At 39.4% G+C, this 21584-nt stretch overlaps 1 protein-coding gene across 1 annotated transcript; it reads left to right on the top strand.

Annotated features, from left to right (window-relative positions):
- The first annotated feature begins 4173 nt into the window (after positions 1-4173).
- Positions 4174-21051, top strand: VBP1 (VHL binding protein 1). The gene is made up of 6 exons (XM_081041814.1): positions 4174-4349; positions 7700-7824; positions 14956-15022; positions 16207-16305; positions 18698-18836; positions 19939-21051. The coding sequence occupies exons 1-6, from the start codon at positions 4257-4259 to the stop codon at positions 20007-20009; spliced, it is 594 nt and encodes a 197-aa protein (XP_080897940.1). The 5' UTR covers positions 4174-4256; the 3' UTR covers positions 20010-21051.
- Positions 21052-21584: the final 533 nt, after the last annotated feature.

Here is a 21584-nt window from a genome sequence, read left to right as displayed (position 1 = left end):
AAAGCACAAAGCACCATGGAAGGTTAAAGGAGGGAATGATTAATTCAGGGGTGGAAGGTTTCAGGGCAGTGAGTCTGAAATGATAAGGATTTCCACCCAGTAGATGTATAGATGATAGAAGGTTGGCATTAAAGACAGAGAGAACAGGTTGAGCATAGAAGTGGAAACAGGCAGTGGTAACATGGATAAGTATAGCTGAAGCATATGGGAGAGTGCCGTGATCCACGTGTTCATTACCTCAGAGTATTGCTTTCTAGAAATCTTTGTAAGATTTCTTCCTTCAGTCTTCAGCCAATGTATTGGGGTGGGGCCCCTGGTTCCTGAATGTTTGTCTTAGGAGGCTTGACCTCCTAATGAGTAGACTGACCAAGGCTTTTGTGTATAATAATATTTGTAATTTATTTTATAGCCACAAAGAAATACATGGAGAAATTATGTAAGATTTACATGTCTATCATTTACCCAGACACAATCCGTGTAGAAGTACCGAAGCAAAAAGATTGAACTTCAAAGGTGAAAACCCAAGATTTTCCCCAGCCTGAACTGAATCACCCACATCTTCCAAGTAAAATAAACATTCAGTGAAACATCAATACTTTTGAGATTCTTCAATTCAGTGTTTTGGAGGTGATGCACTCTATTTCTCTTGTTTTAATAGTTATCCTTCAAAATGATCAAAAACTAAAGTTAATATCTTAATCTCCCCTCCCAAATAACACAAGTAAGGGCATTCCTACCCAACTTATATACTATGGTGGTCCAGCATTTTAGCCCTGCCCCATTCTATTAGCCTCTGAAATTAAAAGTATTAGTGTTTATAGAAAGTTTTTGTTTAGATTTAGTTAGCTATGTGTTTAGGTTTTTTGTTTGTTTGTTTACCATCCCTTCTTGCCTTGGAATCATTTCCCTCTTCCTGAAGTACACCTTTTAGAATTTCATTTAGTGTAGTTATGCTAGTGATAAACTCAGTTTTTGTTTATCTGAAAATATATTGCTTCATACTCATTTTTAAACTAAATTTTAAATTGATATACAAATACAAGGTCTATTAACATTCTTGTACTAGTCTTTTGTAGATGATTGTCGCTATATCTTTCAGGTAAATACCTAGGAGTAGAATGGGTGGGTCATACAGTATGTGTCTGTCTAAAATTAAAACTTCCAAAAATTTTCCAAAAATGACTGTACCACTTTATTCCACCAGCAATGTGTGAGAATTCTAGGTGCTCAAAATTCTGGCCAACAATTACTGCTGTCAATATTGTAAATTTTGGCCATTCTAGTGGCTTTGTAGTAATGTAACATGTGGTTTAATTACATTTCTCTGATGAGTAAGCAACTTTTCACATACTTATTGGCCATTCCAATATCTTTTTTTGTGAAGTGTCCAACTGTTTTGTCCATTTTAATGTTTTTCTTTGTTTTTGATTGCTTTATAGTTCTTTATACATTCTGAATATTAATTCTGTTAGATATATTACACAAATAATTTCTCCTAATCTGTGGCTTACCTTTTCATGTTCTGAATGGTATCATTTGCTAGCAGGTGTTTTCTAATTTTGAAGTCCAATTTATCAAGTTTTTCTTTTATGATTAGTGCTTTTTGTATCTTCAGAAATATTTGATTATCCCAATGTCATGAAGACATCCTCCATTTCTCTTCTTGAAGCTCTGTAGTTTCAGTTTTTTGTTTATATCTGTGATCCACCTAAAAATACATTTTTATGTTTGGTGACAGGTAAGGGTAGAGATTTACTTTTTCCATATAGTTACCTAGTTGTTCCTACAACATTTGTGAAAAATAAATTCCTTTTCCCTTGGGTTGCCTTGGTATGTTTCTTAAAATTCAATTGATAACATGGGGATGTAAAGTACAACATAAGGGAATATAGTCAGTAATATAATAACTACAGTGACATGATACTAGATAATACTAGACTTGTTTATAATACTAGATAATACTGGACTTATTACGGTGATCACTTCATAAGTTATATAAGTGTTGAATCACTATGTTGTATACCTAAAATCAATATAATATTATATGTCAACTATAATTAAAAATAAAATTAAAAAAGGCATCAGTGGGGGCCGGCCTGGTGGCTCAGGTGGTTAGAGCTCCATGCTCCTAACTCTGAAGGCTGCCAGTTTGATTCCCACATGGGCCAGTGGGCTCTCAACCACAAGGTTGCCAGTTCGATTCCTCGACTCCCACAAGGGATGGTGGGCTGTGCCCCCTGCAACTAGAAAACGGCAACTGGACCTGGACCTGAGCTGCGCCCTCCACAACGAAGACTGAAAGGACAACACTTGACTTGGAAAAAAGGTCTGGAAGTACACACTGTTCCCCTATAAAGTCCTGTTCCCCTTCCCCAATAAAATAATAAAAAAGGCACAGTGAATTGGGGGTGTTTGGGACAGTTAGCTGAATAATAAAAATTGCATCTGGAGATAAAAAGTAAAATGAATGTAAATAATGAGAGAATTTTTTTTAAGCAGCTGCAAAAATAAAGAAAATGTGTGGATAATAAGGTCTTCCTTGTGAGGAATCATATCATCAAAAGCATGACTTTGGTCTCACTAAATCAGACTCCCGACATATGGCATTAATTCACAAGTTAAATTTCAATAAAAGATTTGTTTCCCCCTAGACACACACACACACACATCAATTGACAACATATTTATGGGTCTATTTTTTACTTTATTTTGTTCCTTTGATCCAAATGTCTGTCTTGATTATCATAGTTTTCTCTGGGCCTCAAAGTAAGGTAGTATTAGTCTTCCATATTTATTCATATTTTTCAAGATTGTTTCAGGTATTCAGGTTCTCTTTGAATTCCAGGAAAATATTACAATCAGCTGATCAATTTCTATGGGAAAAAGTCCTCTAGAACACTGACTGGGACTACATTGAATCTACAGTTAAATTTGGAGAAAATAGACATACAGATATCTTAACAATATCAGCACTTCCAAATCATGAACACAGCATAACCACTTATTTATTCATTCAGGCATTCTTTAATTTCTCTCCATTTAGTTGGAGTTTTTAACGGTTACTAGTGTATTTCATTATATAATTACTGGTAAAGACCAACTGGAACTTTAAGGGAACATAATTAGTAGAGTCTATGGGAAGATCTAGGGCTTTTGGGAGGAGTTCTTACACTAACAGCGAGAGACTTACAGGAAGAACTCTATGTTTATATGATAGTAACTTCCCCTTCCCTTAACTCCCCTTTCTCTTCTATAAATACCCTTCCATCTTTACAGGCAGGCCAGAGTGTACATGTGGCTTGCCATGTCTGCATGCACTGGGTTATAACTCTTTGTTTTTCCCCAAATATATTCCTTTTGGTGCCGAAACACATAGACAATATTATTTTTCAGTTGATACTACTAATAGTTTTATGTCTTTTAATGTTTTCCCCTGCTTCTGAATTGTCTGTTATGGCGCATGTCTCCTGTGAGAGTAGTGCTCTTTATGCACTCCTGTTCTCAGGACTCCCAGAACCCAGGGGACCCCATGGCTTTCATAAGTCAGGCAGCCAGAGAATTGCACTCCTGTAACTCAAACATGTACTTCATCCATGTTCAATAGGAAGCAGTTACAGAAGTATGACCCATTGTCCCCATCCTCCCAAGAATGAGGAGTGAGAAATCTCAGGGAGCAATAGGACAAGGGTCTCAACGTCTGGCTGGTTCTTACTAAATGCTATTCTTGCTAAATGTTGAAATATAGCACAGTATTTTGCAGATTCAGCCATAAGCAGGATGAGCTTGACAGGTACTCAACTGGATAGGTGCAGCCAACTGCAAAGAAGAAATCAACGCGCAATTAACCAAATAGTGTATAAAAGCAATGAATGGCTAAGCCTCCCTTGAGGAGACAGAGTTTTGGATATGTGAGTCCCATCTCCTTTAATGGCTGCAAGTAAATTACCCACCCACAAAATCCCCGGGACCCCTTTTTCCAGGAGTCCCTTTTTCCAGAAATCCGTATTGGTCCTTCCTGCACAACCAGCTTCTCCTCCGCAGCCCTTCCACACTTGTCACTCACCTGCGTGCAACCAATCAGCACCCACACGTTGGGGGACAGCGCGAGGGAGGAGAAGGAGCGTCTACTTCCTGTTTGCCTGCGAATGCGCAGACTCACAAAGGAGGGGCGGGCCTGCAGGTGTGAGCGAGCCAATCACGGACCCGCGGCAGCTGGCGGCTGGAAAGGCGGTTAGTCTCCCGCTTGCTTCCCCAAGATGGCGGCCGCTAAAGATGCTTGTGGCCCAGGAGAAGTGGTTGCAGGAAACGGTCGGCGGTACCACCTAGGGATTCCTGAAGCCGTGTTTGTGGTAAGAAATACGCTGGTCCTAGGCGTCTTGACGCTAGGCCGCGACCCCTTCCTTCCCAGTTCCCACCCTGGACTCGACTGTTGGGGGAAGGAGTTGAGCTGAAGGTCCGGCGAGAGAGCGCTCCGTCCCCTCTCGCGCTTCGTGCGTGGACGGACTGTGCTGTGTGCTGTGCTGGGACCTGCCCCAGGGGAAACGCAGTCCGAGAAGGCCCCAAAACAGAAGAGGGCCTGGGGAGGGAGGACTCGGGAGCGGGGCGGTCTGAGGAAGCGCCCCCTAACTGCTTACTAGACACCAGGATGCATCCCCTGCTGCCTGGAAAAGGGGAGGTAGTGAGAGCTTGAGACTCAGCCTAAGTGTTCTGGTTATTCTGTGCTTGCCTCCACTCCGGAGATGCGGTCTTGTACCTGTGTCTGTGCCCAGGATGGCTGAGAATAGGAAATGAAGCCTCGTCTGTTGAAGGAATGCAGTGGTCTCTTGCCTTGGAGGAATGTTTTTCCCCACTCAGTTCTGGCTGAGCTACTATAAAATCTTAATGGAATTTTCTCGACCTTTTGGTTTGTACTTATATTGCCTTATCTCTGCCTTTGTCTTAGTCATATCTCCTTCAAAAGACCCATTTCTTTTACTTAACTACTTTTATATACAATGTATATTGCATATTTGTATTTGCTGATTCAATTTTGTAGTTATTTTCTTCAGTCATTTCGTATTTCCTCTCTGAGCTGTGCCATTTATTTCTTTACATTTATCTCTCAACTAATGGTAATGAGATACAATTTGTTGAGTGCCAGGCATTTTCCTAATGCTTTTACAAAACTCTAGGAGGTAGGTAATGTTATCCCCATTTTGTACACGATGAAGCTGAGGCACAGAGCCCTTGAATAACTTCCTTTGATCCACACAGGGTGTAAGTGAGTTATCCACGATTTGAACTTGGGCAATTTGTGGGGCTCGAGAGCCCTTCTATGTACACATCCTGCTCTGCTACTGGGAGGAAAGGCAGATCATCATGTTGCTCAGTGTCATTTTCTCCTGGTCCTAGCACAGTGCCTGACACATAGTATAAACTCATAACTAGATGTCAAGTTGTATTTCCATAGTGCCTTAAATACTTCATCCTGGTGCTCAGCTAGAGTTGGCTTCAAAAATCTAATTGAGGATGACAAACTTTATCTGAGGGCTTTAGAAAAAAAAGTCTTATATTAAAGTGCCCTTTTCCCCTAAAATTCTATGGGTTAGTTATTTTTTTCTAGACCTTAAAATTTCTACCAACATGATATGTTAAGCCATCCAAATTTTACGTAATTATTTTTATGTTCCCAAACTAATGGGACTAGCATGGTGTTATAGAAAGAATAATTGCTGCTTAGTCTTGAGCATATTGTTTTACTGCTTTGAGCCTCAGTTTCCTTAACAGAACCAGGGATGACAATACTTACAAAGTTGCTATGAGAAACAGAGAATGTGCTTTTAGTATTGCAAGTTGACTCTTAATATACAGTGGTCCCTCGGTATCCATGGGGGATTGCTTCCAGGACCCTCCTACCCTCATTCAAAATCTGCAGATGCTGAAGTCCCATATATAGAATGTCGTAGTATTTGTATTAACCTACTCACGTGCACATCTTCCCATATACTAAAGTCATCGCCAGATTACATATAATACCTAATAAGATGTAAATGCTATGTAAATAGTTGTTGTACTACATTGTTTAGGGAGTAAGTAGTACATGTCAGCAACAAGTTAAGATTTTTTTCAAATGTCTTTGAACTGCAGTTGGTTGAAACCACGGACTCGGAACCCGCCAATGCAGAGGGCCGACTGTATATTGGCTTCTGTGATGATAGGCAGTATACCATACTGGTTAGGAGTCAGACCTCTCCCTTTTCTCATTCCCAGTGGTGTAGTAACTTGTTTTCTTTTTTTGCTTGAATTGTTCCTTTCCCCGTTGTTCGTTTGCTGACCTCTTCATCTCTCAACACCTAATTTCAGATATAATCTCCCTGTAGTTCTTCCTGATAGTACCCCAAATGGAATTCTTGGCATTTTCATGTTTCCTTAGTACGTTGTGTTATAGACATAGCTAATGTTTATTATCAGTTACAAGCTGTTGTGTACTCTTCTAAGCATTTTACACATGCTAACTCATTTAATCCCCTGTGAGGAAAATATACCTTTTATTTTTTTAATTTTACAGATGAGGAAATTGAAACAGGTTAAATAACTTCCCTGAGGCTCAACACATTGAGTATGTGGTAGAGCCACGATTGAAATCAGGCAGCCCTGTCTCTTAGCCACCAACGTATGCTATATAGTTAATTCTCCTTGCTACACTCTAAGCTCCTAGTAGCATGTCCCCCTGTGCTAGAAACTGGGACTTATTTCTCTTTCCTGCAGTTTTACTACCTCCAGGAAGATGGTATCTCCATTTTACATACAGAGTTCAGCCATTGCCGCTCCCTCACCTTTTTAATTTCTTTTACTGTGTTTCCAGTTTGATGGCTTCATAGTTCACACTCTTGCTGTGTTTCTCTTCCTTTTTCTTCCTCTTTTGGCTAAAATAGTCCTTTACAGTTAGTAAGCATGAATAAGAATAATGATGTAGAGATGCCAGAAACCGTAAGATGATTGACTTTAACTTACAATGAAGGACTCAAGTTCTTCAAAGTACTGGAATTCTCTTATAGACTCCTTAAAGTTTCCATTTATTTTCATCTAGTTCCTTATCTAATTAACTAGCTTTTCTTCAAGGATCAGCATGTACTATACAGGTTAAAAATGCTACTGGGTTTTACTGATTTTCTTTTGCTTATTGTTCCTGTTACAAAGGATTGCTCTGTTTGCCTTTTAGTTTTACTTTATGTCAATCACTTGATACTTAAGGAGGTATTTGTGGCTTGCCTGGAGAGCCTAAGGACCACATTTAGCATGATTTCTATGGCAGAACTTGTTGAGTTAAAAATTTAAGTAACAAAATCAATAATTTTGGCATGCAACCTGTGGAATCATTTTGTAGCCAGGTTACCTGACTAGGTAATGTGTTTGACTGTTGGTAATGTTCATATTTTACTACTAGGGCACCATGGGGGAGGCATAAAGCAGGCAAGGTCATTTTTATTTCTCTACACATAAATAAAAAAAGAGGAAGGTGGAGGAAGAATAAATTAGCTACAAAAATGTATATGCACTGAAATGGTCTCTAACTTTTTTAGTTAAAAACATGCCTTTGAATAAAAAAGAACGCGAGCTTTCTTTTCTTCTGTGTTTCATAAATTGAGCTAAAGAAGTAAAAAATCAGATTAGAGGTATATATTCTAATGTTTTAAATGTATTATTTTTGATACTAAAGGAAGATGTAGATTCCTTCATGAAACAGCCTGGGAATGAGACAGCAGATGTAGTCCTAAAGAAGCTGGATGAACAGTACCAGAAGTATAAGTTTATGGAACTCAACCTCGCTCAAAAGAAAAGGAGGTAAGTGTAGAAATTTGCAAGTTTTTTAAATTAATTTTGTATGCTTAAACTTAAAAAAAAAAATTGAGACATAATTTACGTGCAATAAAATAAGATGTTGAATGTTCAGTGTGATGACTTTTCACAAAGATATCTACTTCTGTAACCATTGCTCAGATCAGTATCTAGAACATTCCTATTACCCAGGGAAGTTGTCTCCCACCCCTTTCTAGCCAACTCTTCCCACTTTCAGAGACAGTCACTATTCTATTTTCACCATAAATTGTTTTTGTCTGTTCTTGAACTTTATATTAATGGAAGCATTTAGTAGCTACTGTTTTATGTCAGGCTTCTTACACTTGGTGTAATGCTTTCAAGAGTCATCTATGATGTGTGTATCAGTAAATTATTTTTTTTAGTGCTGAGTTATGTTTCCTGTGGATGTACCACCATTTTTATCTATTTGCCTGTCAATGGACATTGGGGTTGTTTCCATATTTGATTTTAAGTCTTTGTGTGGATACATGCTTTCATTTCTCCCGGGCAAGTTTCCTAAGGGGTAGAATTGCTATATGGTTAAGTGTATGTTCAATTTTATGAGAAACTCCCAAATCCTACAAGGTATCTATACCATGTTACACTTCCACCAGCAGTGTATGGGAGTTCTAGTTATTCCACATCTTCACGAGCACTTGGTATTTGAAAACATAATAGAATGAATATTGAAGACCCTCAGGCTGTCTGGTTGTGAGGATTGGCTGTGACTACAGTGGCAGAGCTGTTGTGCAGGGGCTGACACTACAGAGCAGGATTCCCTTTAGCAGGGCTCTGGTGACTGCCCGGTCTGCTCTTTGGGTGTGTTGTCCTTGGAGGCAGTTGGGTGATGCACTGGCTCCGTCTGAAGCTAGCCACTGGGTGTGCCAGCCCGGGGCCCACCGCAGGCCAAGTTCAGCCGCAGCCAGTGTCCTGCCCAGGGTCACCTGGCATGAGCCACAAAGCAATCCACAGATGACTGCCACTTAAAGTGGGCTTGGAGGTGCCTTGAGAGGCCAAGCTGTGAACCGTGGCTGGCTGCTGCTGGTGCTGGGCTTAGGGCTGCTTAGCAAGAGCATCTCACATGAAGGTGAGATGCTGCTTATTTGGGGTTTGTGAACCTTTGAGCGATATTAGGAAAGTGTGCAGCGTGAGCTAAGGCAGGCATTTAGCATGGAAAACCCACTGGAAGCGGCTTCGGTGTGCCTGAAAGTTGAGTGCAGCGGAGTCTCAGGGAAACAGGGCAAATGAACAGTGCTAACCAAGTTGATGGAGACTCAGATATATGCGTCTGGGAGGGGGGAGGGACTCCAGCCACCTCCATCTCACTGAGCCACTATCTTCACTGGTTTTCACAGCCAGAAGTTACGTGGACTTCTCTCCCCAGCACTGGAACCCTGGGCTGGGAAGCCTGGTGTGAGGCTGAGACCCCTCACTCCTGGGGGGGGAGCACCTCTGCAGCTGAGATATCCCTCCTAATTTTTAACAGTCACAGGTGGGTGTGGGCCCAGCCTGTTCCGCATCTCTCCCCCTCTTAACCAGTCTCGAGATGGCTTCTTCTGTGTGTCCTCAGAGGGAGGGCTTCAGTTCATCTAGACTTCAGGTGATTCTCAATGATGTTTGTTCTGTAGTTTCATTGTACTTTTGAGGTGGTCGTGAGAGGAGGCAAGTACAGTGTTTACCTACTGCGCCATCTTGACTGAGATCCCCCCAAGATTTCATAACTAACAGACATAGGACAAAGGTTTCCTTGTTCTTGTCAACTGATGGTTGTTGGTGTCATTTCAACACCAACAGGAAGCCCCAATTTGGGGTGCAGTGAGGAAGGATACTTTATTCAGGGCAAACAGCTCAATTGTGATGCAGCACAGCTGGGGAACAGCTCAGTAGTGTTACAGCTCGATCGTGAAGCAGCATGGCAGCAAGACGGACCTGGGGCCAGGCCCTTCTCTGGCTACGTAGATAGCTCTGCTCCACCTGCTCTTCTCCGCTCTGGTCCAGCAAGACATCTTTGGTGTTTCATCTTTGGTGTTTCAGCTCTATCCAGGGAAACACAGCCTTCAGTCTTTGGTGGGAAGGGAAAGTGTGCTGTCTCAACCAGAGGGTAGCTGACTTTATGTAGACAGAAGTCCCCACCCCTGGTCTCTTATTGGTCCTTCCTAATGCAAATGAGGACTCCAGTTCCTCACAGTTCGGTCCAAAAAACACTGTTGTGATTGGTTAGAATGGAACTACTCTGAATGTTCCATGAAGATGCTGATGGGAATTCAGCTGAAGAGCTCCTATTGGACAGGAAAAGCCTCAGTCCTATTGCTTAAAATAGGATTCCAGGAACTCCTTTATAAGGGCTGGCTCAGGTGGCAGGGGCACAGGGCAGGCAGGCAGTTCAATGTACAGTTTTCGTGAATGAGAGGCCCCCTGTTTAGAAAAGGCTGCTAGGCTGTGTGTTTAAGTTTGAGCCCAGTTAGCCAGCAGGAGCCTTTCTTTGGTAGGTATATTGTTTCTCAGGGTCCACATTCTGAATCCTGCTCAAATCAAAGCCCTGTCCACCTTTTCCCCTTTCATTTTTTTTTTTTCTCTCTTCTTTCTTTCTGGAATTTCCCTCACCTCTGTGATATCAGCTATGCAACAAAAACTATTTTGGGGCATAGTTGAGTTGTTCTGCAACAGATGGCCCTATGTAGTTTGGGTACTAACCTTTTTCTCTGCATATGTTTGAATCTTGTCTTGTCATTTAACTTTACCTTCAGCTGTGTAAAAGTTCTTTAGTATTTCATAATTCTCTTGTGGCAATCTCCTCTTGGATACATGGATTGTATGCCTTTTATTTTTAACTGGAAATTTTGCAGTTGTCATTTTTTTATTTTATTGTTTTTTCCTATCTGTTAATTTTTTTCTTTGTGTCCTAGAATTCCTGTTAATGTGGATGTTGACACTTCACTTCAGTTTTTCCCTCTATTTCTTTTTATTATTTCCTCTCTTCTGCTGACTTGGTAACTTCTTTTTGTCAATTAGATGGCTGTCCACGAGTTTATTTCAACCATTGCATTTTTTTCATACCTACTAGTTTTGGTTGGTTCTTCTATATGTACTTGTTTCTTCTTCATGTCCCAATTTCCTATCTGTTCTCTTTGAGGTATTTTAAATACTTACTATATAATCTTCTCTTTAGTATTTAATTTTATTTCATCTGATAGAGTTTATTGTCTTTATTTTACTGTAGTTGAGTTTATCAAATTATCATTTATTTTCCCTGTCAGCTCATAGTCTCTGAAGGGCATTAGTCACTTTGGCTAGTAATGTATGTGGGGATGGGAGGAATTCAAGTCCCTCTTGGTTTGAGGGGTAGGAAGAATGCTGCTGGTGTTATAATGTAGGGCATGGCCATTGGACAAGTGCTCCTTCTCCCCAACCAAGTCACTTGGCCTGTGGGGGATTCTTTCTGTTCCTCTGCCCTTGGCTGTTTTCACTGTCATCAGCCTTGTGTGTGGGAGTGGGGAGGGGAGACTGCTGATGGCCAGTGATGTCTTTTCAGCTCTTCAGCCTGACCTCCCTGCCTCTGGCCAGTTCTGTTCTACCCTGTAGCAGTGATGGGATCGGTATTGTGATTCACCCAGGGCAATTTAGAGGGAGAAAAAAACACCTAGAAAGTTCTCCTTTAGTGGTATTCCCCTTTTGAAGACTTGGTCTACTTCCCTTCTAATCTACTGTGTTTCCCTGAAAATAAGACCTAATGGGACAATCAGCTCTGATGTGTCTTTTGGAGTGAAAATTAGGATCTTATATTAATTTTCACTCCAAAAGCCGCATTAGAGCTGATTGTCCAGCTAGGTCTTTTTTTCGGGGAAACAGGGTACTGTCTGTCCTCTCACTGCCATGACCAACCCCAGGACCGAGATATTTCCGTTGTCCATTAACAGAGAGCAGATAAGTTGTGTTATAGTCGTAATTGAATATTACACGGCAATGGAAATGAATGAGCAAATCCTTGGAAACTAACTGAGTTTAAGAAGCAACCCCCCCCTCCAGTCCGTATAGCACTAGACTGTATTAAGCTAAGAAACCAGTAAAGAGTATATTGTTTAGGGGTACATATAAATGTGATGAAACTATTTGTTAAGTTAAAAAAGGGACTGTGAACAGAAAGTTCAGGAGAGCTGCCATCTCCTGGGATGAAGAAAGGTGGGGAGGGCTGTATTTCTTGGACAGCGGCCTTGGCCATCTGGTTCCTAAGTGGGCTGGGGTTTCAACTGCTGGATCAATATGCTTCATAATTTATATATTACATGTAATATTTATACTTACAAAATATAGAAACCATTTACATGACCAAAAATCTTGATCTGCACATACTTCTTATGTTGTATGTATATCAGATATTTTACAAATGAATATATCTTACACCTTCCTAGCATTTACCCATATGAATATATATAATAGAAAAAAGCAAAACTGACAGATCTGCAACATCCATATTGAATTGCAAAGAGTTCATAGAACAGTAGCCTTCAAACTAAGTCAAAAAACACATGCTAAGTGAGTGTTTCTAGATTATTCACTGCACCATATTACCAGATAGTGATAGGATATTTTTCAGCAGCAGGCTCATCTAACACATTTCTTGCTAGGTTAGTAGCACAGGGTATGATAAAGTTTGCTCTGCTAACCACCTTCACACCTGCTGTGACTTCCTTTATATGATGCAAAACATTCATTTTTATTATCAATATTTACATTTTATTTACATACTGGTCTCCAATAATATTTAGTTAAATGTATTCTGAAAGAACCACAGCTTTGTTTTGTATCTTTAGTCTGTTTTGTTATAAATGACGTTGATTTGACAGGGACCCCAGAACTGTTTTGCACATTTTTCCGTGCAAAACACATTAAAGCCATGGGCAGTTTCTCATCATAAAAAAGAGCTAAACCTCAGTGACAAAAAAAAAAAAAAGTTTTATTCTTTCCTCTCTAAATGACTTTGAGTGTTTTCAGCATCAGCATATTTTTATCTCTTATTTTCTTCTTTTTTTTAAATTGGAGAATATTGGGGAACAGTGTATTTCTCCAGGGTCCCTCAGCTCTAAGTCGTTGTCCTTCAGTCTAGTTGTGGACGGCGCAGCTCAGCTCCAAGTCCAGTCGTCATTTTGAATCTTTAGTTGCAGGGGGCGGAGCCCACCATCCCATGCGGGAATCAAACCAGCAACCTTGTTGTTGAGAGCTTGCGCTCTAACCAACTGAGCCATCCGGCTGCCCCTATCTCTAATTTTCTTGTCAGTGAGGTTAATTTCTGTTGGGAATCAGTTACTAATGATTTTTTTAAACAATTATTTTGTAATGGACTTTATTTTTTGGATAGTTTTAGGTTCATATCAACATTGAGCAGAAGGTCGCCATTCCCCCAAATACGCACAGCTCCCCCCATTATCAACTTCCCCACCAGAGTGTTTCGTTTGTTACAACTGATGAGCCAGTATTCATATATTATCATTCCCACCAACCATGGATGAGAGTTCATGTTGCTCCACATCCTCACCAGTATTTGGTGTTATCAGTGTTCCAGATTTTGGCCAGCCTGATAGGTGTGTGGTGGTATCTCGGTGTTTTCATTTGCAATTCCCTCATCCATATGCTGTGAGCATCTTTTCATATGCTTATTTTCCATCTGTGTCTTCTTTGGTGATACATGTGTTAAGGTCTTTTTCACCCATTTTTCAATCAAGTCGTTTATTTTCTTACCGGTCAGTTTTAAGAGTTCTTTGTATATTTTGGATAATAGTCTTTTACCAGCTATGTGCTTTACAAAGATTTCCTTCTAGTCTGTGCCTTCTCTTTTCATTCTCTTGACAATGTTTTTTGCAGAGCAGAAGTGTTTAATTTTAGTGAAGTCAACATATCAATTACCGTTTCCCCAAAAATAAGACCTAGCCGGACAATCAGGTCTACTACATCTTTTGGAGCAAAAATTACTGTAAGACTGGGTCTTACCCAGACTGCGTCTTACCCAATCTTACAGTAATTTTTGCTTCAAAAGATGCATTAGAGTTGACTGTCCAGCTAGGTCTTATTTTCGGGGAAACAGTATTTCTTTCATGGATTGTATCTTTCGTGTTTATGTAAAAAGTCATCACCATACTCAAGGTCATCTAGATTTTTTCCTGTGTTATCTGCTAGGAGCATTATAGTTTTGTGTTTTTACATTTAGGTGTGTGATTCATTTTGACTTAATTTTCGTGAAGTGTTTTAGGTCTGTGTCTAGATTCATTTTTTTGTGTGTGTGTGTAGATATCCAGTTTTTCTGGGCTAGCAGTTTTGCTAGTATCTATAATATAACTTACCTTTTGAGTCTAATCATTCCCATCATGCCCATCATTATTTTCTTAAATTTCTTGTGTTCAAACCAATGATTCATTTATAATTTTAAGAGTAGTTTTTATCCAACTTGAAAATAAAATAGCGTTTATCAACATAAAAGTTAATGAAAAATTACCCAAAGCTTAAAAGAATCACAAAAGTATATCGTGTCATAATGTGCTGTGTGCCCATTTAGGTGACACTGCACACTTCTTGCAGTGTGACAAGCACAAGCACTGGGCAGCTGTCGCTGCACTTGGCTGGTATTTCATCGGCTGTGGTGTTCGTGTCTGTGTCCTAAGGGTACTCGCCTGGAGCAGGGAGTTGGTGGTGTCTGGTGGTTTCAAACTTGGAATATCATGTTTGAATGTATGTTATTTTTAAATTAGTCCTTTTAAAATATGCAGTTCTAATCAAATGTGCAACCTCTGAATCACCTCTGTGGAATATGGTTTGCTCTAGAAATGTTAAATACTGATGGGTGTTTGACATAGAACAGGGCGTGGTACACAGTAGGCATTCCATAAATAGTTGCTGTCATATCTAAATGTCTTAGTAATTGTTTACATATGAAATATTTGAAATGTCATAGATATTTTAATAAAAATGTACAAAATACCTTACATATAAAATATCTTAAATGTTTTATATTTATAAGGAGTCCTCAAGAAGATATCAGTAGAAAATGCACGGCTTGTAAGACTGTACCCTGGTGTTTAGTATTCTTGCTGCAAAATGCTAAGTTCATCTTTTTCTGATTCACAGACTCAAAGGTCAGATTCCTGAAATTAAGCAGACTTTAGAAATTCTAAAATACATGCAGAAGAAAAAAGTAAGTGTGTTTTTGTTTGTAAATACGAGGGGACAGGATACTTCAGCAGAAGTGCATCTTCGTTGACTGATTCCTGGAAGACCCACACAGCCTTCTTCAGCACATGCACTGATGTTATGGACAGTGTACTTGACTGATGAACGTGGCTTTGTGGCTCCCCCCCAATCAGGTTTAATTCTCGGGCCCACACTTCTGGGATTATTTTATTTATATATAGTATGTGCAAAACTTCAGTGCAAATTTAAATTATGGTGGGTACAAGAAGATGTCTTATTTTGAGGTAGCATCATCTAAGTCTTGTCGTTGTTACTGTTCTCTGTGAGACTAAGGATTGAGTCCAGGAAGTACAGAGCTGGAAGGAATCTTAGAAATTATATTTCAGGTTCTCATTTCACAGTTGAGGATATAGTTACAGAGGTTACACTTGACCAGTGTCACATAGCTAATTACTGGCAGAACTCGATTCGAGAACCTGAGTCTTGAGCCAATACTCACTAAATAAAAGCAGGCTATAAAAATTAAATTTCATAGGCATGTTGTATTTAAAAGATTATGTATATGTGTATATACTGGGGTTGCCATTTAAACATGTATACACATGACTTGTATTCATCTTTCGTTATTGGTATATATTGAGTATTACAATTCTAATACAGGTTTTTCCTTTCTTAAAACATGTATACATTTTTTTGGCACCACCCTCTGTATATGATTTATTACTTGACTGGTAGAATAACTGCATTTCCAGTACGTTATTTTATGTGGTAAACTTTATAAGAGACTTCAGAAAACTGGTGGGTTGGGCATGAAGCACTGAAAAACTAATAATAGCTACCTCATGGATAGAGCTTACTCTACCAGGCACTCTGTGTGTGTGTGTGTGTGTGTGTGTGTGTGTGTGTAAACTGATTGTGGCGGCCTTCACTGGTATAGGGACTATTTGTTATCCTTATTTTCCATGAGGAGCCTGTGCCACAGAGCAGTGCCAAAGTTGCACAGGTATTAGGTAGTTGAGCCAGAATCCATGCCCTCCGTGCCCCACCATCGGGCTGCAAGCATTCGTTTCTTTGACTGCTACACTTGGTTGCATGATGGTCCTGCGGCTTAGGTCTGACTGTGGGTGTTCTCCTTTACAACCTTGGCATTAAACTCGCCTGTTTACAGTACTGTCGTTTTTCTTGAAGGAATCCACCAGTTCACTGGAGACCAGGTTCTTACTGGCAGATAACCTGTATTGCAAAGCTTCTGTTCCTCCTACTGATAAAGTGTGTCTGTGGTTGGGGGTAAGTAAATGGAATAGCCACAGCTTCCTGGGCTGACATTTGTAAACTAGTGTACGACAGTATTGCTTGAGCCGTGTCAAATGCTTATCTCACTTTGACTGTAGAAGGAATGAAGGGGTGGAGTTCAAGTGGTCCATCAGAAACCAACTGAAATTCAGAGGGGGAGGTGAAGATTGCCCCCCAAAACATGCTCAAGTCTCTACCAGTCAAAGCAAAAGCGGCCAAGGCTTGCTTCCCCGCCAGCTAATGCTTCACCTCTGAAATGTAACAAAAGGAAAAGCAATAGAAGTAAAATAGCCTCAGATAAATGCTGCTTCCCAGTAGGACTTTAGAAGTTTTAGAAAGGTCTCTCTAAACTTACGGGGGGAAGATGATTACAAAAACCTTGAGGTTGGAGTCCACTTTTTAAACCATGTACTTCAATTTTAGATTATTTCCTAGACCTTGCCTTGATTTTTCCTGTCTTGTTTACTCCTCTCAGTCCCCTGACCAACGAGCCAAGCCATTCTTGACTGTCTAACTAGCTGTCCATAGGTCAAATTGCCATACAAAGTAGCAAGCCAAGTGTACTGCTTTCAGCTGTGCCCACTGCAAGGGTTTCCCCTTGCCGCTGTCCTGGAGAATCACCCCTGAGAGGCATTCTAGTGCTGTGGAAAGATGGACAGATTAGTTAGTACACAGAAACTCACCTCTCTGCCTCTTAGTTTCTCCTCCTGATTTTTGTTAGTTGTAACATTTTCAGAATTTGTACATTTAATTCTGCAACCATAATTTCCATCCTTGTTTAGTTTTGGTCTGTAAGTGGAACAGCTATTCACCCAGTGGCTCAAATCCTAGGGGTGAGTCATTTCTCCTTGGCTTCTCTTTCCCTCGACCCACATTCCATCAGCAAGAGGGGATAAGGAGATTCCATAAATTAGACTGGGATGAAGGGGGGCTCTCTGTAAGAATTACAGCTGGAGCCCACCTGATGTCTCACACCGGGTGAATTCCAAATGGTCATATACTTCCATGAAATACTCAACCATCCAAGTTTAGGCCAAATCCTAGATGACTTATCTTGTAACCCTGGAATAAAGATGGTTTTCTTAGGCCACAAAAGTTAGAAATCATAAGCAAAGTTAAAAGACAACAGGAAAAATGTTTGTCACTCAGAGCATAGCACAGGCCTAGCAGGTTTGCTGGGTGACATGGAGTTGTGTTTGGGCATGTCAGTTTTGAGATGCCTCTTAGACCTCAAGTGTGCTTGTTTAATGAATGATCAACTAAGGAGAAATACTTGGCACAGGGTATTTTGTAAATGAATGATGGATTTTTTTTTTACAAGAATGAAGTGTTTTTCAATGTATTCAATTTTTTCTTTTCCTTGTTAAAATTTTTTCTTAAAAATTTTCTGAAAAAAACATAGTAAGAAACAACAGCAATTGACACCGAGGAATGAGATTGTAGTTCTGGGATTGGAGAGACATGTACTTTTCATTGAATATTTTTCTTGTCCCATCTGAATTTGTGTACAGTTTTCTAACTATCATGGATTGGGTTATTCAGTCATTAGGTATTTATGGAGCACCAACTTTGTGCCAAACACTTTCATGCTGTCTCTGTAATCCTTACAACAACCTCTTGAGTAATTTTGAAATTCCATTTGTCAGATGAATAAAATGGTTTAGGAAATGCCCGGTGGTTAAGTCAGGTGGGAGTTTTTCAGAGCTGGGAAAGGTATGGCCCCCACCTCCAAAGTGTGAGCATCCCCAAGTGTGGACAGTATCACCAGGTCTTCAGAATACCTGGCCTTCGTCCCTGGCATCTGTCGGAGCTAGGGAGGGGACAGTGAGAACTGTTTTCTTTATCAAATCAAATGTAGGTAATACATGAAAACTTTTAAATTATTGTAGCTTAAGCTCAGAAACAACTATGTCAATGGATTCAAGTGTTACGCACTTTAGAAAGATAGGATTTGGTATCTAAACGTATTGGTTCTGCTCCTGATTTTCCCATTTACTTACTAGCTGTGTGGGCATAGGCAACCTGGCCTCTGACCCTCTGTTTTCTTAACTGTAAAGATGAAGATAACTTGCCTCACCAGGGTAGTTATGAGGGGTAAATGATAGAACGTGTATAAATATTTTCTCTAACCCGGGGTCAATAAACTTCTGTAAAACGCCAGAGTCAATATTTTTGGTTTTGCAGGCCACTTGGTCTCTGTGACAACTACTCAGCTATGCCACCCTGGCATGAAAGTCTGAGTGGAGAAGAGCTGGGTTCCAACAAAACTGGCGACAAAAGACAGCCAGCTGGGTTCTGCCCGAGGGCTGAGGTTTGCCCACCCCCTGCTCTGATCTACACAGTGCTGTGTAAATGTTTAGTAATTGTCATGACTTTCTCTCTTCAGGCTAATGTAATGCTTGAATATGATATTGATGAAGCTCAGGCGTTGTTGGAAAAGAATTTATCGACTGCCACAAAGAATCTTGATTCTCTTGAGGAAGACCTTGACTTTCTTCGAGATCAATTTACTACTACAGAAGTCAGTATCCTTTCTTTAAAAAGAAGCAAAAGGAGGAAGCATTCTTATTTGCATTGCTTTAATGAGAAGAGTGTCCTTATTTTCAGGCCATTGACCTCTTTTGGCCCTGGCCCTCCCCCAGTGCACCCCAGGTTCCAAATCATGCCAATCAGTTATTATTCTCATCCCCTCAAATGTGCCATATCCATTGCATTTCCCCACTTTGTTCCTGCTACTTGAAGTGATCTCCTCCTATTTACCTTGGGCTACTCCTTTTTGTCCTTCATACTTCAGCTCAAGTATCAGAACATTGTTGGATGTTTTCTAACCCCTTCAGGGTGTGTTGTTGTCCCTCCACACTTAGTATGGTTCACGTAGTGTTTGTTTGTTCTCCATGCCAGACCGGGAGCTCTCCGAGTGTAGGACCTATGCTTTCTCTCTTCTCCACTGCATGTAGCACATGGCAGGCTTTGCAGCCTGGTGCAGGGGTTGGCATGTGACTGGGAATGGGAAGACTTCATCCAAAGAGGAAAAAAAACTATGCCGTTCCTGGAAGATAACATGGGACAAAGCCTAGATGACCTTGAGTATGACAGTGACTTTTTGGATAAAACACCAAAGGTGGGGTCCATAAAAGAAATAATTGACATGCGAGGGCCAAATATTTGCAGGGTGCCGCCTTTGGAAAGGAAAAGATGTAGATGCTTAATAACTTGAGTGAATGTCCTGTTAAACCAAAGAGAAGGTGAGAGATAAAATTACTGATAATTAAATTGTACTAATTTAAATATTACATATCAGGATATGGTTTGAACAGTTTTTGAAATTTCGTGGGTGGGGCTATCTTTAAAACTTGACAGTGTCGAAGACGTATTTGTTAATTATAATACTGTCATTAACTAGATACACTAAACAATTGATTTGAGGCCTTGATTCGGTTTTGGTGGAATTTTGTTCCAGTAGTTTCTTAGCAAATGATATTATAGCAAGATGGCTCACAACACTGTTTGTCACCAGTATTTCTTGTGTGTGATTTCTGTCTTTGATTCAGTGTGTGAGTGAGTGCTTGGTCATTGCATATGTCCTCTTTAGAACTGCATTTGCATTTTCTTTGACAATTCTTACAGATATGGCCAGGGTTTATAACTGGGATGTAAAAAGAAGAAACAAAGATGAGTCCACCAAGAACAAAGCATAATTCTGGCAATGAAAAATGGGGTTCAGTTTTCCAAACATGTTTTTAAATACCCCAAAGTTTGTCCTTAAAGGTTGATTTGATTTTTAACAGTAAGAATAATTAAAACTTTAAACATGTTATTTCAAATATCCCAAAGTTTATCTTTAAAGGTTGATTTGTTTTTTAACAGTAGGAATGATTATTAAAACTTTGAAAAAAGGTAACCACCATTTTATTTATTTATAAAAACAAAGTTGGTTTCAAATATTTTATGGAATCAGCAGTATTTTTATTTTTATTTTCTTGCATTTCCAACAAAGTAAATGCTGCTTCCATCATTTTTTTTTTGTTTGTCATAAGAAAAATCTTAGCTGAAAACTGAGCTATGCTATGAAAGCTGAATTCTGGATAGTTTACCGCAGTTTATTTTTTCTTTATTTGATGTATTTAAACCAGTTTAGAAGTAGGAAAAATAGTTTGAATATTTGCAAAATTGTTTTTAGTATATGTATCGCTTTGTGTTCCTCTGTTGCTATTATTTGTCTTACATAATTGGAGTTTCATGAATTGCTGCTTAGCCGATAACATCTATTACAGTATCCTGTACTTTTCAGGAAATGGTAATTTGCCTTCCTAAACAGTAAGAGAGCTATGGAGACAGCATTGTTTTTTTAACTTGTATAAGTGCTCAGTGTCTTTGCAATGCCAACATAAGAGAGATTTCAGCCAACATGAAATAACAAAATTACCCACTTAAAACTCTTGGCTAAGGCAATTTTGTATTTAACAGTTCTCCAAAGCAGCTGAACAGGAATATTAAGATAAATACAAATCTGCAACGGTTGAAAAGATTTGTGAGCTTTTTTTTTAATTTATAATAAGGCCTCATAGAAATAGTAGAAAATCCCCATGGACAGGTATTTATACAGTGGCTAGTAGTGGGTGTTCCAGAATTTGTTAAAACCACAAATGTATTATTCCATCTCCATGTAGTAAAAAGTATACTTGTACAATGTTTTGTACTTGTATTTCATGATATTAAAACAGTGAAGTTAAAACTGTGGCATGGCACCTTTTTTCTTATTATTCTTCCTGAAGTTAACATGTGTCTTTTCACATATTTGTAAAGTTAATTTACTTGTACATATAACTAGCATTCTTATGTGTGTAGAAAAAACGTAAAATCCCTTTGGAAGGAATGCAGATAAGCAGACAATTGAGATGTTAAATCTGAACAATCGTATAGTTTCTTGAGTCAGTTTTTCTTTCATAATTTTAAATTCCCATATTTTAGAATTTGAGGTTTGTAAACATCTCGAGATATTGTAAGTATTGCTTGTTCCCAAACTTGACTATGGTAAATTTATTGGAACAAAAGGTCCCTGGTGATACTAGGACAGGAGTCATTTGTGCAGATCTTAATTTTCTTAGTTTAAGTCCATGACAATCTAAATATGAATTTTTAGGTATTCCAGGTGATATGAAGAGACACAACTCTTTAGGAAATAAGAGAAAATTTAACTTAATTATTCAACAAGTATATATAAATACACTGTATTTCAGGAGTAGTATTAAGTTCTGTTAATTAAGTAAAAT

Source organism: Rhinolophus hipposideros (assembly GCF_964194185.1).
Source record: "Rhinolophus hipposideros genome assembly, chromosome: X".
NCBI lineage: Eukaryota > Metazoa > Chordata > Mammalia > Chiroptera > Rhinolophidae > Rhinolophus > Rhinolophus hipposideros.
This window is presented reverse-complemented; position numbering and strand designations above follow the sequence as displayed.

What these genes read in the sequence shown, in the direction of transcription:
- VBP1 (XM_081041814.1), top strand. Translation starts at nt 4,257, where the DNA reads ATGGCGGCCGCTAAAGATGCTTGTGGCCCAGGAGAAGTGGTTGCAGGA. An exon ending in TTCCTGAAGCCGTGTTTGTG is followed by an intron (nt 4,350 to 7,699) that starts GTAAGAAATACG and finishes TTGATACTAAAG; the next exon opens with GAAGATGTAGATTCCTTCAT. An exon ending in ATTTACTACTACAGAAGTCA is followed by an intron (nt 18,837 to 19,938) that starts GTATCCTTTCTT and finishes CAATTCTTACAG; the next exon opens with ATATGGCCAGGGTTTATAAC.